Source organism: Hylobates moloch, unplaced genomic scaffold (assembly GCF_009828535.3).
Source record: "Hylobates moloch isolate HMO894 unplaced genomic scaffold, HMol_V3 SCAFFOLD_1, whole genome shotgun sequence".
Taxonomy (NCBI): domain Eukaryota; kingdom Metazoa; phylum Chordata; class Mammalia; order Primates; family Hylobatidae; genus Hylobates; species Hylobates moloch.
This window is the reverse complement of record NW_026652276.1, coordinates 71315837-71330005: the sequence shown is the minus strand read 5'-3', so window position 1 is coordinate 71330005 and position 14169 is coordinate 71315837. Positions and strand designations below refer to the sequence as shown.

Sequence of the window (14169 nt, the reverse complement as noted above, 5' to 3'; positions counted from 1 at the left end):
GAGTCTCACTCTGTTGCCCGGGCTGGAGTGCAGTGGTGCAATCTCAGCTCACTGCAACATCCGCCTCCCAGGTTTAAGCGATTCTCCTGCCTCAGCCTCCCGAGTAGCTGGGATTTCAGGCACATGCCACCACGCCTGGCTAATTTTTTGTATTTTTACTTGAGATGGAGTTTCACCGTGTTAGCCTGGATGGTCTTGATCTCCTGACCTCATGATCCGCCCACCTCGGCCTCCCAAAGCGCTGAGATTACAGGCATGAGCCACTGCACCCAGCAGCAGTTGCATACTTTAGAGCACTATATTGCAAATTTTGAAAGGTGCCTATATTGTGTTATTTTGTGTATTCTTATTAGTACCAAGGAGAAAGAGTGCTTTATGTGCACTAGGTGCCTAATAATGTGTGTTTACCAAATAATGTGTGTTTACCAGTGGGAACAGAGGCAGTGTGGTATAGGGATTAGAAGTGTGGACTTGGGTTGGCATGCTTTTTTCAATCACTTCTCATCTGTGTGACTTTGGGCATGTTGTTTGTCATTGTTGCTCTTGGTGGTGTATTTTTTCTTTTGAGAGAAAGGCGAAACAAAAAAACAAGCTAATATTATGGAGTCATTGAAAAGTAACTTTTAGGCAACGTTCTGTCATTTGTACAGGTTTCCATATTGCACAGTTTTCCTAATTTTTTTTTTTTTTTTTTGAGACGGAGTCTCGCTCTGTCGCCCAGGCTGGAGTGCGGTGGTGCAATCTCGGCTCACTGCAAGCTCCGCCTCCCGGGTTCACGCCATTCTCCTGCCTCAGCCTCTCCAAGTAGCTGGGACTACAGGTGCCCGCCACCACGCCCAGCTAATTTTTTGTATTTTTTTAGTAGAGATGGGGTTTCACTGTGGTCTCGATCTCCTGACCTCGTGATCCGCCCACCTCGGCCTCCCAAAGTGCTGGGATTACAAGCGTGAGCCACCGTGACCAGCCCCTAATTATTTTTTAAGTGAATGTATACAAGGCTGGGCGCAGTGGTTCACACCTGGAATCCCAGCACTTTAGGAGGCCCAGAAGGGCAGATCACCTGAGGTCAGGCGTTCGAGACCAGCCTGGCCAACATGGTGACACCCTCTCTCTACCAAAAATACAAAAATTAGCCGGGCGTGGTGATGCATAGTAGTCCCAGCTACTCAGGAGGCTGAGATGTGAGAATCGTTTGAACCCTGGAAGCAGAGGATGCAGTGAGCCGAGATCGTGCCACTATACTCCAGCCTGGGTAACAGGGTGAGACTGTCTTAAAAAAGAAAATACATATATATATATATGTGTGTGTGTGCGTGTGTGTGTGTGTGTATGTGTGATATATATATCATGATACATATATCACGTTAATTTAGTTGATTTAGTTGATATGTATACCAAAACTTAATTATAGTTGTTGGTCTCATTTCTTCTCACTATATAGTACTGTGGTAAATATTATGCAAATAGTCATTTTTCATCCTTATATATAATACTGTGGTAAATATTATGCAAATAGTCATTTTTCATCCTTAGAATTACTTTTTTTTTTTACATTTCTAAGATTTTCCTTACTGGGAGTAAATAAATTATATTTCTCTCTAGCCTGGACAACATAGCAAGACCCTGTCTCTAAAAAAAAGGGTAGGGGTGGGCAGGGAGAAGCAGCAGCAGGAGAAGAAGAAAAGAAATGAAAAAATCCATAGTGACTTGTTAAAGTGCCATGTATTTCTCATTCAATTTCACAACCTTGTGAAAACTTGTAGTTACTATTACTATCCCACCCTATCAAAAACAAAATCTACAGATAAGGCATTGAGAGGTTAAGTAACTTAGTATAATTAAGTGGCAAAACCCTTGAAACTATTATATTAACTTGTTATGTAATAATGTACTTTATATATGCTACCAACATCCAGAAAAGTATAATGCTGTCAACTAGGTCAGAGAAGTAGGAGACACTGGGAGGAAAAAGAAAGGAGGGGGACGAGCTTGCAAAGGGGTGCCATTTATTATCCTTTTGGTTTTGTTGTTTAAAACTATACAATAGACTGGGCACAATGGCTCATGTCTGTAATCCCAACACTTTGGGAGGCAGAGGCAGGAGAACTGGTTGAGCCCAGGGGGTCTTGAACCTGGGCAACATAGGGAGGCCATGTCTCTACAAAAAGTTAAAAAATCAGCAGGATATGGTGGCACACACCTGTAGCCCCAGCTACTTGGGAGGCTACGATGAAGAAGTGTGCTTGAGCCCAGGAGTTGGAGGCCGCAGTGAGCCGTGATCATGTCACTGTGCTCTAGCCTGGGTGACAGAGTGAGACCTTGTCTCAGAAAAAAGAAAAAGAAAAAGAAAAAAGGAAGGAAGGAAGGAAGGAAGGAAGGAAGGAAGGAAGGAAGGAAGGAAGGAAGGAAGGAAGGAAGGAAGGAAGGAAGGAAGGAAGGAAGGAAGGAAGGAAGGAAAACTGTATAATAAAAATTTTTTAATGAAAATAAAAAATAGCCAGATAAAATACAATGAAACATTTGATAAACTGCATTAGATATTTGCTCAGTGTCAAGTTTGCAACCCTTTGATTAAGTGCAAGGCATGTGTTAATATTTAAGCACAGTACAGTATTTCTAAGATGAGTTGAACCCTACCTGGTTCAAAAGTACATGCTCATCTCATGCATACTGTTGGTATGTGAGCTAAGTACACGTATCCTTCAAAAAAATAATCTGGCAACATTTATCAAAAGCCCTAAAATTGTTTTATACTCTGCTCTGGTAATTCCATCACTGAAAATCTAGTATTTAAAAAAGAAAAAAGGCTTTTACTCAGTTACTGTATCATCATCTATGATAGTCATAAAGTTAAAAAGACATAACCTAAATGATTCGCTATAGTTGTTTTTTGCTCATCATCATCCCTTCCTCAGGAAAACTACACCTCATCCAATTCATGTCATCTCAAAGGGACTGTCAATCATGGCTTTCTGTGGGTTCCCCAACTCACCCTAACCACAGCCACCACAGTGGCTGCCCTTGCTGTAGCTCATCTCCCAGGTTCCAATGATTGGTTAAGGAACTGACAATCAGAATTGATTACCAACAACACAGAACTGACATGTGGACATCAGGAAAGAGAAGCTGTCTTTCAAGTGTGGTTGCTAAGCTAAAGGTGTATGTCTCGGGCTCCAGAAGCAAGAGGCTAGAAAAACCCAGAATGGAGACAAAGAAACCCAATGACATTACTTGCAACCTTGGATCTAGCTGTTTCCAAAGCTATTCCATCATCCTCCCCATACAATACCCAGTATGTGAACCAATACACTCATTTTTTAACTTAACGAAGTTGTGTTATCACGTGTAACCAAAAGTCATGACCAACATCCTACCTAAAGAAAAGTAGTTAACCAATTATAGTGCATCCATTCAAGGAAATAACATTGATAGAATAGTGTAACTGTTAAGAGCATGTACTCAGCCCAGTCTGAATCCTGGCTCGGCTAAATATTCTCTATGTGTGCCTGGGTACATTACCTTTTTTTTTTTTTTTTTTTTTTTTTTTTAGACAAGGCCTCGCTCTGTTGCCCTGGCTGGAGTGTAGTGGCGTAATCATGGCTCACTGCAGCCTCAACCTCCTGGGCTCAGGCAATCCACCTCAGCCTCCCAACTAGCTGCAACTACAGGCGTGCCCCACAACGCCCGGCTAATTTTTGTATATTTTTGTAGAGTCAGGGTTTCACCATGTTGTCCAAGCTGGTCTCGAACTCCTGAGCTCAAGCCATCTGCCCACCTCAACCTCCCTAAATGCTGGGATTACAGGCATGAGCCACTGTGCCTGGCCCTTGGATACACTACTTAACTTCTTTATGCCTCAATTTCCTCATCTATAAAGTAAGGATAATAACAGGATTTCATGTTATTGTTAGGAGAAGCAAATGAGTTACTATTTACAAATGCCAGGAATAGTGTCCAGCATTAATAAATATGTGTATCTTTAAGTAAATGAAATAAGTAACAGAGTAGTATACAAAGTTGAGCTAAACTATATATTTACACAGATGTTTAAAAGAAATCTGCAAGGAAAAGGGAAATTTTATATTTTTTATGAGGCAAATATACAGTATCAAAAAAGGAAAAAACTAAAGCATGTCTCTGGTCTCAGGAGACAAGATGAATATGATTAGCCTCACACAAACCCCTCTGACCTTCCCCAGAGGAACTACATTCATCCTCAGATAGGAAGCACTTACCTAAGTGTCCAGTGGGGAATCATGAAGTCACACAACATATCATATTAACAGTAGAATTTAAACCTAGTAGTTTATTTCCTCCAGCTAATTAGTTTTCAAGGAAAGGCACAAATTTATGAGTATAACCAATTCTTTTTTTTTTTTTTTTTTTTTGAGACAGAGTCTGGCTCTGTCGCCCAGGCTGGAGTGCAGTGGCGCAATCTCGGCTCACTGCAAGCTCCGCCTCCCGGGTCCACACCATTCTCCTGCCTCAGCCTCTCTGAGTAGCTGGGACTACAGGCGCCCGCCACCACGCCTGGCTAATTTTTTTGTATTTTTAGTAGAGACGGGGTTTCACCATGGTCTCGATCTCCTGACCTCGTGATCCGCCCACCTCGGCCTCCCAAAGTGCTGGGATTACAAGCGTGAGCCACCACGCCCGGCCAGTATAACCAATTCTTAACAATCCATATAGATGAAGAGGAAAAAATATTTTAAGTCATCCCCCAAAAACATTTATATTTGGTTAATGAATCTACGTAGAATATAATCACTTTTATTTAAATACAGGTTAAACTGCCTTCTTGAAATTCATTAAATTTCAGACCTAATGATGAAGCCACATTGGAAAAATTTAATTCAAGTTTGACAACCTACCACCTGGATCTGCTCTGCTCTGCATATCTTTCCACTCCATGACTGATGAATCCCTATCAATCCATTCAAATCCTGCCTCTCAATTAGGTTTGCTATATAATACATGCTACCAAAGGTTTTGTTATCGTTGTTGTTGTTGTTAGCAATAAAAGAATTAAAACTAAGTATTTTTTAAAATACTTTTTTACAGATTAGCTAGACTGCACATCCTCTTCCCCTTGCCCATACTGAATACTATTAACAGAGTCAAAGATTTGCCACTAAAGTATTATAATTTAGTTTAAAGCCTTGTCCATCAGGTTATAAAGCCTCCACAATAAATAGACTGCTCCGATACTGACAGTGGGAAGTTTTTTGTTCATATTCTAGTATTTACTTGTTATGGCTCCAATGGGTTTATGAGGCCAAAATATCAAGATAAATGGAATCACAAATTAGATTATCTAACATGCAAATAAAATTTTTCATTGATGTATCTCCAACATTTTCCATGAGTGGACAAAACTTATCTTAAAAAAATGAAATGTAAGATTTGCACAGCTGGTACAGCTTTCTAAATTGGGTTGTTTGGTTGGGGTTTCTGTATTTTTTTTAATCTTATCTTCACACATGTATAAAAACTCATGCAAAAAAAAAGTTAACAAAAGTTTAGAGGAAAACTGAATAAGCCTGGAAGACTGATTAGTAAGTTAAAATTTGCTTAGGAAAAACTACTAAAATACTAAAAACCAAATTTTCATATTTTAGGCAATATATCCTAGTGATTAAAATACACCAACTTGGTTCAAATCCCCATCATGTACTACTCTAGGTCACACTGGTAAGTCACTTTACTTCTCTGTGCTTCAGTTTTCTCATCTGAAGATGGGAATAACAACTATATGTAACTCAGAGTTATGAGATACAAGAATTAACGTGCGAACACAATAAACTTTAGCTATTACTGTTACTGTTATCCATATCACCCTCTAAAATATAGTTCACTTAAGAATTACTAAAATAAGCATCTTCCTGGATCTGAAATATGTGCACACCACGACATATAGAGAGATGATGTATGTGAAACAGTCCTTTGACAAAACTTTTAGTTGAGTGCCAACTCTGTAGAAGATGTCCTCCTGTGCACTGAAAATACAGAAATGAACAAAATATAGTCTCTGAATTCAAGACCTTTCTGTCTAGTAGACAATATAAATAAAACTATAGTAAAAGTAGCATGATGCAGATGCTATGCAAACAGACAATCCTATGAGACACTAAACAACACAGGCACTTAACTAGGGGCAAACACAGGGGTCCCAGATAAAATAAACTCCAGCAATATTTTCTAAGAAATAATCACCTACTTATTTCACTTCCGGGTATCACATTGTTATTTATGCAATTTATATTGTTAATATATTAATAAGTGTTTTACAAAAAACAAGACTACCTATCACACTACTTACCATGCTCATAAACTTAAATACCCTTTGGTATTAACGAAGATATTTTCTTTTCTCTTTTTTTTTTTTTTGAGACAGGGTGTCACTGTGTTGCCCAGGCTGGAGTGCAGTGGCATGATCATAGCTCACTGCATCACTGCAGTCTTGAACTCTTGGAATCAAGGAATCCTCCCACCTCAGACTCCCCAGTAGCTAGGACTACAGACATATGCCACCATACCCAGCTAACTTTTTTTTTTTTTTTTTTTTTTTTTGAGACAGGGTCAGGCTAGTCTCAAACTCCTGGACTCAAGCAATCCTCTTGCCTTGGTCTCCCAAAGCTGGGATTACAGGCCTGAGACACAGCACCTGGCCTGATATTCTCTTTAAAAAAAACAAAATATAAGCTTGCAAAGGTTATACTGCCTCTTCAAGAAACATTTCTTTCACCAATAAATAAAAGCTACAAACTTTCCCCTACTAAATTATATTAGGATTAATGTCACAGGAATGACAATATTTTTGAGTTGGAAGAGACCTTTGAGAGCCTCTAATCCAATGCTCTCATTTTACAGATGAAAAGAGGCTGTAAAGTATAATGGGGAAAAAAACCAATCTGAGAGTCAGAAAACTGAATTTTGGGCCCAACTGTCTTACAGTGAAAGCCTGTGCAAATTATCTGCTTCCTCATCTGTAAAATGAGAGGTTTGTACTAGATTGCTTCCAAGATCCGGTTCAGCTCTGTAATTCTTAGTTTATGGAACTGAAGCAGAGATAAGCAACTTGCCCAAGGTCACACAGCTAGTTAATAGCAAAGTAAAGACTATCCTCAGATCCCAACTACAATCACTTTCTCCCCTATACCATACTGTTTCTACTATCTCATAACAATATTCCTGTAATTTATTCTAAGATTCTTGAAAATTATTAACAAGCATGAAGGAGTTTATGAAACTAACTGACTGATTTCTTCAGCTCTTCTATAGGAAATGAGCTTTAAATCCAAATGCAACAAGTACATGAGGTCTCAAGCTGGGTATTATTACTTACTACACTTATTAATATTAAATTGACCCCAATAAAGTTAAGAGAATTTATGCTTAAATTTCCACCACCTAAAAATCCAACTCACAGAAGAGATTATGTGCCATGCAAAATTAAAATATGAATTGTTATAAGTACTGATACATATTATAGGTATAATTCTAGGAATAAGATGAGAATTTAAATTCTTCATTTTATGTTCTAGTTATATTTAATATGCATTTTAAATTCAAAAGAGATCAATTTAAACACTTTTCTTTCTTCTTCCCTCTTTTCAGACTCTCTAGCTTTAAAAACATTAGAATAGCTTAAGCATATTACTTCTGAAATCACGTAAACAATTACAAATAAAAGACTATATAAACTATGCTCATAGTTTCTCTTACAAAGTTGAAAATCGGCCCCCATAGTATTCTAAAATTCTGTGCTGAAATATATTACAACTCTACTAAACTGTATCATAAACAGCATTTGGTTCTCTAAAATGTCTTAAGCTTACTATATTTCACAGGGAATTTAGCAAGATTTCATGAAGACTGATCTTGCTGACACGAGAAAAGACAGAAAAATCCTCAGAGGAAAAGCACAATAAAAATGCAAAATAGTAATAAAGTCAACAACAACAGTAGTTTCATACTACTGACTTGAAAGAACATTCAAAAACGTTAATGAATATATATAAGTATAGTTTAACTATATTTAGGGATTTTTAAAGAATCACAGAATGTTTACATTTTTAAATTGGATGAAGCCTTAAGTCACTAATCCAATAGCACTCATCCTAAGAATCTACAGAATTTATCTCCACCTCCCCAAAAAATATGTCCCTGTAGTCCACTTTAAATTCTCAAAACTAACTACTTCTTTCCATGTTGTTAGCTGTTGCGAGTTCCATTGTTGCTCCACTGTTCCACTGTTCCAAGTCTAGTTGTCATACAGTTACATTCTGGTAAAAAAATTAGACTGACCTCAATGTCTTCCTAATTTTCACCTGTTGGTCTGCCTTCTAAAGCAGGAGAATGGATCTATTCTCCCTCCTATTTATTAAAATTAACAGGTTTTTAAATCCTATTTACTGAAATCCAGGTTTCTTAAATACCTGGAGACAGCTATCATGTCTCCCACCCGTTAGTCTCTTCTTTAAATGTATGTTCCACAGACTTCCTGTAGGTCCTAGAGGCATTTTTGGAATACAGTATACTTTCACACTATCAGTAACTTAAAAAACAAAAAACAAAAAACTGCCACTTGTTGAATTTTGATATAATACCAAAGAAGAATACTCACTCTTTCCTTTTCCAACCATATATCTACATGAAGCTGAATTCTCTTCACATATATCAACCAAAACATCACAACAGACTGAAGGCAGACAAAAAATCCAGCTGTCTTCTCCAAGTAAGCCAGAAATCAAGGTGATTTGCAAAAATATAAAACAATGCCACTGGTCTAGTTTCTTTGGTTTTAGAACATTTATTCTTCATAAAAAATTATATTTACAACACAGTTTAATAAATATATTTGAAATTGTCGTTTAATTTCTGAAAGAGCAAATATTAGTAGATATAATCTACATACACCTAAATCTCTTTGGGGCCCTCAATAATTGTTAAGAGAGTAAAGAGGCCCTGAGGCCAAAAGGCTAAAGCATAGTCTATTTCTCATAAGATTTTCAAACCTCCATTCTGGTTTCTCTCTTTTCTCTCTCTCCTCTAATATGTAAATGTGCCATTGTAAAGGAGACATCTGTCACATATCTATTCATGAGCTAGAATCCTTAAACATATAACCCTGTCCTCCTCCAGCTAGTGATTTCAAAAAATTAAAGGCCTACAGGGCCATCTGGTACACCTTCGTTTTTAACATCTCATTACTAAATCATCTGAAGTCAAATACTTTAATTCTTCTAAGGAATGCAGTCTTTAAATATGGAAACAGAGGAAGTTTACAGTTTAATCGTACTATCATGCCATCTTTTTTTTGAGAAAGTGCCTCACTCTGTCACCCAGGCTGGAATGCAATGATGCTATCTAGGCTCACCGCAGCCTCCACCTCCCAGGCTCAAGCAATCCTCCCAACTCAGCCTCCTGAACCATGCCCAGCTAATTTTCCTATTTTTTGTAGAGACAGGGTTTCACCATATTGTCTAGGCTGGTCTTTAACTCCTGAGCTCAAGTAATCCACCCGCCTGGGCCACCCAAAGTGCTGGGATTACAGGCTTAAGCCACCACTCCTGGCCCATACAATCTTACAATCTTTCTGACCAAGCTTTCACTATTTACAAAAAAGTAAAGCAAATTATTTATAATTGGCAAGATGGAGCAGGAAAGAAAATGCAAGTGTTCTGTATAATCAATCATTTGATTCTCAGCAATAACCCATTCAAAAGTACCCATGTACTGATATACAAAAAAACCCAACTACTTATCTAGCCAATATGACACTAGGTTCCCAGACTTCAACAAAGCAAAACTGGCCTTTACTTGAAAACCTTTTTAACGTCTCACTCCCTTAATCACAGGATTATAGAAGACAAAATGGGATGGAGATTATAGGTTTAAAAGATTCAACAGAAAATCTAGAGCTACATCGCTGAACACCTCAAACAGAACCACAAGGGAAAAGCTTTGGGACCCAGGGGAAAGAAATCTATACTATATTTATCATAGAATTTCCTAAATTCTAATAGATTCCCAAATCTTATAGAGCTGTACTTTATTTGTAATAAAACTATGTGAATATGATAATGGTAATAAGGTAAAAAGAAACAAAAACCACACCATACAGCATCAAAAATAATCAGATTATAATCTTAGGTTTTTGGTTTCAAATGTCAAAACTTCAAAATAAGTAACTTTTACAGATGCTTATGGCATATCTTTAAAAATAACCCATTTTCAAAGTTAAGTTTGCCTAAAAGGAGTTCATCACATAGAATATTTATGTAAGTTCACATACATGTGTATCTCTTTTGTTTCAATTATTCTATTACTATATGTTAAACTGGCCCAATTTTTCAAGAAACAAAGTTAGTTTTCACCGTGATACATACATTCAAGTTCCATTAATATTAATGGTTCTTACTAGCAGTAACTAGCAGTTAAAAAGCTTTCTAAAACTTCATCAATTTATATAATGTACTAACACGTATACCTGGAAAAGGTGCTAAACACTTATTAAAATAAAAACTGAGATTTCGCTCAATAGAAAACATCTCCATTTTGATACTCAGGCCTTCATATTCCTGTTAGCGTTAGTGAAATCTGAGAACACATCGCCAACCTTCAAAATGAATATAACCCTAGAGAGGATTAATAGTTTTAACTTGCATGCTGGTTGGTCAAAAAGAAATATCCCCCTGTAGCTATACAGGTACTCGGTGTGAAGTGTAACTTTCACAAAAGCCTGTCCTATGATTTCATGAATTAACAGAAACCCACTACTTTAGGCTACATAAAAACCCACTGTAATCTAAACTGCCGGAAAAAATTATGGTTATTTGGAAGTTCAAGCTAAATGATTCCAAGCCCTCCAAATTTTCAAACATCACGAAAAGTGCAAAATGTTTTTAAGTTGAAGTAACCTCAGAAACTCACAATCTAGATGTTTTGTCTCCCAAATTCCCAATACTGATAACAGATGTCAACAGATAATTCAATACTATGTCCTCAGTATCTAGTTCACCGCCTGGCTCACAGTAATGGCTCAATAAATATTCGCGAAACGAATGAATGAATGAATGAATGATGATATAGCCTTAAATAAGAAACAATAAAATGGTCTTTTTAAACTCATAACACTAACATTAAACATCGTAATGAAACTACAAACAAAAGTAAAAGCATGCCAAAAACATCAACTTCTCTATTTATGAAATACATTTTAAACCGTTCATTTAGAAATTTTCAAGTGCAAAAGAATCACCAGATATACTGAATTTCTAGTCATTTAATAAATAAACTTTTATATTCTAATAATGAAAGCTCAGCGTTGGGATAAGATGAAAGGGGGAAACGTCTGTCAATGTATTCCGCATGTTTAATGGATCCCATAAATCAAAGCTTTCCGTGAATTTTCTAGAGCATATTCATGCCAATCTTTAAGCCTATTGTCACTTTCACACATGCTCACAGGAACAAAATGACAAAGAATGCTATGCCTGAACCACTGGATTCAGAGCACAAAACACTTGATTAACAATTGTCAAGGCTCTGAATAGTAAATATCGACAGATATTTTCGAAATAAAGTACTCCCACCGATTCCTACATAAATCGAAGCTCTTGATTTCTTTAAAACATTCACTAGACTGTTGAACTTCCAGACATTTGAAAATGTGCCTACAATCTCCTCTTGTGCGACAACTAGGAGTGAACAGCCCGTTTACCAATTGCGGATGAATACCGCTAAGCGTTTTCCAGACAAAAGAGCGTTAAAAGACATTCCATGCACATTTATTCATTCCCCATAAATGTGTTTTCTCCCAAATTTCATTTTATGTCGTATACTTAAATACAGCAAGTTGAAATTTTAGTCAAAAGCACGCCGCTGCCTTACAAGCTGTGTAACTGCTACATCTGGTGGCAGCACACTTGCTTGCAAGAAGCCAGAAAACTTAGAAAACAATTGTAACCAATTTGGTGCGTGTCTGCAATAACCTTTACGCAGATATTTCCCACAAAACCCACGACCCTGTCACAGAAGAACAGTAGCCTACTTGCAGCAGAGAATATAACACACAAACACGCAGGAGGCAACGGCGAAGGAGAGAAAGTTGCAACCATCTGGAGGAGCGGTTTTAAAAGCCTGCCCACGAGTCAGTCTGTCGTTTAAATTGCTCTAGGGGGCCACACAAGGGATCAAAGTCTGCCTAGATAATTTCAGCGTCTCTCCCCAAAGGAGAGACTTTGCAAGCGAGGGGCATCCTCCAGGTCCCGGGCAGCAAAGCTCGCAGAGTGGGGACCGCCTCTATGGGAGGAGTGCGCGGGAGAAGGGGAGGGGGCTCGAGGACGAAGGCTCCAGCGGGAGGGAAAACCCACCAGAGACCGGAGGCCAGGAGGTTAAGAGTACTGAGTGTACTGGCAATGGAGCAGAAAGGGGCTCGCGTCCGGGGGGAGGCTTCCCACCCACCCCCGCAGGACTGGCTCCCAGGAACCCCAGGCGAGTCTGTGCGCCTCGCCCCGTCCCCACCAGCGCTCACCCCCTCGTCCGTCTCCTCCGCCACCCGCAAACCACCACCCACAGCCAGGGCACTACCTCCCCAGAGCCGGGGAGCCGGGCAGCCTCGCGTCCACCTCGCCACCATCCCCCACCCCAGGGTCTGGCGGAGGAGTCCTGGGGTGGGGGCGCGGGGGTCCGTGGCGCGGAAGAGGAGGCCCGCGAGCGGACGCGGGCGCGGCGGTGCTTACCTTCCCTGGGCCTCCCGGATGGCGGCGTGTGATTCAGCAGGGACCTGGCCGCCGCCGCCGAGCCCGGGGTTGGAGACGTGGAGAGCTGGGACCAAGATGGCGGCCCCTCCAAACTTCCACTGCTACTTTGGACACTCATCAAGCTACTTTCTGGGAACCCGACTCCCCCCCTGCGACGGCAGCGGCGGCAACTGCACCGGCACCCGCCTCCGTCATGGCGGGGGCCGCGCTGAGGGCGAGCGAGAGAGCGAGGGCTGGGAGGGGAGAGTCAAGGGGATGGGGGAGGAAACCGAGAAGAGGGGAGGTGGGGAGGAAAGAGGTGAGGGAAGGAGAGGGGACAGGGAGGAGGGAAAGGGGGAGAAGCGAGGGAGCGGGCGGGCGCGCCAGAGAAGAGGCGGAGGGAAGGAGCGCGGCGGCGGAGGCGTCGAGGGGGTGCCCGCCGGTCCGGGGTAGGAGCGCGGGCGGAGCGCGGGCTGCGCCGGCCGAGGACACTTCCGCGGGCGGAACCTGCCGGCACCTCTGCAGTGCGTCGGCCCCCGGCGTCGCCCGGGAGGCGGCGGCGGCGGGCTGTGGGTGGCGGCTGAGGCGGTGGGGTAACCTCTGCATCAGTTACAGGCGGCGGCGGCGTCACGCGCCGCCTGTGCAAACACTATCGCGAGGCTCCTGCGCCTCCGGTAGCGGCGGCGGCAGCGGCGGCCGCGGGAGCAGGCTTGGGGGAGGGACCTGCCAGGGGCTGGGGGGTGGGGGCATGGGGAAGGAGCGAGCGCGCGAGGGAAGAGACGAGAGCGCCGGGGCGCCCCTGCCGCACCCGCGGATCGCCGTGCGGCGCGGGAGCCCGGGATTGCCGGACTCGCGTGCGCGGGGGCAGCGTCCCCGCGCCGGTCGGAGGGAGGCGCGCCCCCGCCGCGCCGCTTGGGCTCCAGCGCCGCTGCCACCTGACTCCCCCTGTCTCCCGCGGAAGCGCGCCTGGCTCCTGACCCACACCCAACCCGGGGAGAAATGCTGCTGCTTTCGCTCAGCTGCCGCTTCTCGGGAGTTCAATGTGATCATTTCTCAAAATGGAACTGAAAAGTTGAGAGTTCCTTCTTTCTTGCTCCTCTGTACTGTGCAGAAAAACGTATGTGCGCCTCCCCGTCTGCAGAATGGAAATAATGACCGAATAAAAGAGCTATGAAAATAAACATGGGTAGTGGGAGAGTTGGGAAATAAAACTTTCTCGTGTTTTCTAAAAAAGAGTGAAGGAATCTTTAATGAGGAAATTGAAAATTACCAGTTTTGTAGACTGTATGGTATAGCAATTCTTTGTTTTAAAACAGTAAGTGGAAAATCTAAATGAAAAATGTGATTACTGAATCACACATTTAGGAAAACTATACAGCGTTCATCTTGTAGAAGGTATGGTTTCTAGAAACTTCTAATTTGT

At 41.2% G+C, this 14169-nt stretch overlaps 1 protein-coding gene across 3 annotated transcripts in view; it reads right to left on the bottom strand.

The window, feature by feature from the left end:
• The window catches only part of TLK1 (tousled like kinase 1), a 176792-nt gene extending 163462 nt beyond the window's left edge, over positions 1 to 13330 (bottom strand). The window contains exon 1 of one of the 3 annotated variants that reach the window (XM_032755418.2): positions 12747 to 13330. In XM_032755418.2, the coding sequence (XP_032611309.1) occupies positions 12747 to 12885 (139 nt within the window). In that variant the 5' untranslated portion in view covers positions 12886 to 13330. Of the gene's footprint in view, positions 1 to 5905; positions 6061 to 12055; positions 12270 to 12746 lie in introns of those variants that run through there. The other 2 variants (XM_032755419.2, XM_058441275.1) reach the window with 2 other exon arrangements.
• Positions 13331 to 14169: the final 839 nt, after the last annotated feature.